Source organism: Mus caroli, chromosome 13 (assembly GCF_900094665.2).
Source record: "Mus caroli chromosome 13, CAROLI_EIJ_v1.1, whole genome shotgun sequence".
Classification (NCBI taxonomy): domain Eukaryota; kingdom Metazoa; phylum Chordata; class Mammalia; order Rodentia; family Muridae; genus Mus; species Mus caroli.
The window spans coordinates 83526511-83528916 of NC_034582.1; the positions used below are offsets into that span (position 1 = coordinate 83526511).

The 2406-nt window shown below is 39.2% G+C and overlaps 1 protein-coding gene across 3 annotated transcripts in view; it reads right to left on the reverse strand.

Moving 5' to 3' along the window:
* Nucleotides 1–2406, reverse strand: part of Vcan (versican) — a 93141-nt gene that overhangs the window by 5758 nt on the left and 84977 nt on the right. For all 3 annotated transcript variants that reach the window (XM_021180096.2, XM_021180094.2, XM_021180093.2), the window contains one exon: nt 801–945. In XM_021180096.2, coding sequence (XP_021035755.1) covers nt 801–945 — 145 coding nt within the window. The remainder of the gene's footprint in view (nt 1–800; nt 946–2406) is intronic.

Consider the following 2406-nt stretch of genomic DNA (forward strand, 5'->3'; position numbering starts at 1 on the left):
TCTCTCTCTCTCTCTCTCTCTCTCTCTCTCTCTCACACACACACACACACACACTCTGCACATGTTCTATTATGTTTTAATTCAAAGACAGTTCAAATGTATTTTACAATTTGCATTCTTTCTTGAGGTGGGTCTTGGTTGCCCTAGGAATGAGATATCCATGCTTTAAAATCATTATCACAAGGAGTATTCTCTTATGGAATGTCCATTGCTTTAGAAAAATGATTATACAGCTATACTCCATATTAGTCATTGGCAAACATAACATAAACTTCAAACTCAACTTTCTTAGTATTAGTTTGTTTTTTGTTTTTTTTTGTTTGTTTGTTTTTTTCCTGCTTAACATTAACCAAACAATTCTCACTCTGAAATTTACTTTACCAATGGCCTTGTTTATCAAATGTTGAAGGCACTCAATTACAGGCATAGGGATGACAGTTTTGTCCCATGGACTACTATTTAGAAAATAAACCTCTTAGGGAATGCTTACAAATGTTCAAATGTGGACAAATTTTAAGCAATTAGTAAAAACAGTAAATACTTGGGATGAAGACTGTAGTGAATAGGAGCCTGTAGCCCCTTCTAGAGCAGTTTCTCAGTTCTATAGTCTCAGCCAACTGAAGCACTTGAACAAGAGCCAGGGGTTCTAGATCTTCCTACAAAAACCATACTGCCCACTGCATGATACTTGCAACAGTTTTGCTGAATCCTCTTCACCAGGATAAAAATGTCTACAGGTCTTTTGCCAGCAATTTCTTAAAGTTGTTATGGGCAGTTTGCCTGTATAAATCCCTCCTTACCTGTTCCCTTCTTGCAAGTGTAGGTGAGGTGGTAATTGCAGGGGACATCATTCCACTGACCATTTTCATGCCAAATGATCACAACGCAGTCTTCTCCTGCAGAAAAGAAACTGTCTGGCTGGTTGGGTCTCCAGTTCTCATATTGCTGTACAAATGGAGACAGAAGAAAAATAAATACTCAAGAGTCAGAACCCCAGTGGCTATCTGATTGGGGTGGACTCAACAACTTCTATTCACAGAACTGAACTTATTTTCATGGTAAATACTTTCAAACTCTTTGTGGGGAATATATGTATCTCAAAGGCTCTGTTTAACAAATAGCTATACTTTGTCAGGGAAATGTCCTTGAGAAATGTCTAGGTGTCATTAACCTAGATTTCTAAGTACTCAATTTGTGCCCAATTGAACAAAGTACATCATTATCTTACTGTTAATTGTTATAACAACAGAAATGAAACACAAAAGTTTCAGTGTCCTTTTAATCGACTATGATTGTTTTCTAGACTTACTCCTGAACTTTACCAAGTGTAGTGTCTTAACCATGTGTACAAGAAGTAAGACTAATTCATGTGTAGCAATAGGAGCAGTACTAAGAAGTCTCCTGAACCTGGTAGGAAAGGCAAACTCAGATTTACAGGCTAAGTAACAGTCGCTGAAGAAACACAGGTCGGTTAGTGTTTCTTGAAATTCAATTTTAAATGCATCCTTGGTTTGAAATTGAGTAAAGAATTTGTTAAAGAAATAAACTGAGCCTATGCAGTGCATTGAGTTCCTTAGAGACAGAGCCAGGACAAGTGAGAGCCATACAGGCACTGGACAACTGTGTGCCTCACGGAGGAACATCAACTAAACACCGGCAAAGAAGATCCTAAGAAGCCGAGAGGCAAAATGTACTCATAAGTATTCTTCATGCAAACGTGCCAGGAGGAGCAAAAGAAGATGCAAGAAGTACTCAGAGAGGTGGAAAACCATGTCTGCTAAAGAAAAAAGTTAATTTGAAGACATGGCAAAGGCAGACAAGGCTCATTATGAAGGAGAAATGAAAACCCTTATCTGCCCCTGCCACCAAAGGAGAGACCAAAAAAAGTTCAAGGACCCCAATAAACGCAAGAGGCCTCCTTTGGCCTTCTTTTTGTTCTGTTCTGAGTACCCCCAAAAAATCAAAGGCAAACATCCTGGCTTATCCATTGGTGATGTTGCAAAGAAACTAGAAAAGATGTGGAAGAACACTCCATCAGATGACAAGCAGCCCAAGGAGAAGAAGGCCGCCAAGCTGAAGGAGAAGTACTAGAACGATATTACTGCCTACAGAGCTAAAGGAAACCCTGATGCAGCCAAACGGGGGTGGTCACGGCTGAAAGGAGCAAGAAAAGGAGCGAAGAGGAAGATGATGATGAAGATTAAATGGATGAAGAAGAGGAGGAAGAAGGGGAAGATGAAAAAGAAGATGGGGATGAATAAGTTGGTTCTGGCAGTTTTTTCCTTGTCTAAAAAGCATTTGACCCCTCCCTCCCCCCGCCCACAACTCACCCCTTTTAAAGAAAAAATTAAAATGTAAGGCTGTGTAAGATTTCCTTTTAAACTCTACATTGTCTTTTTTTTTTTT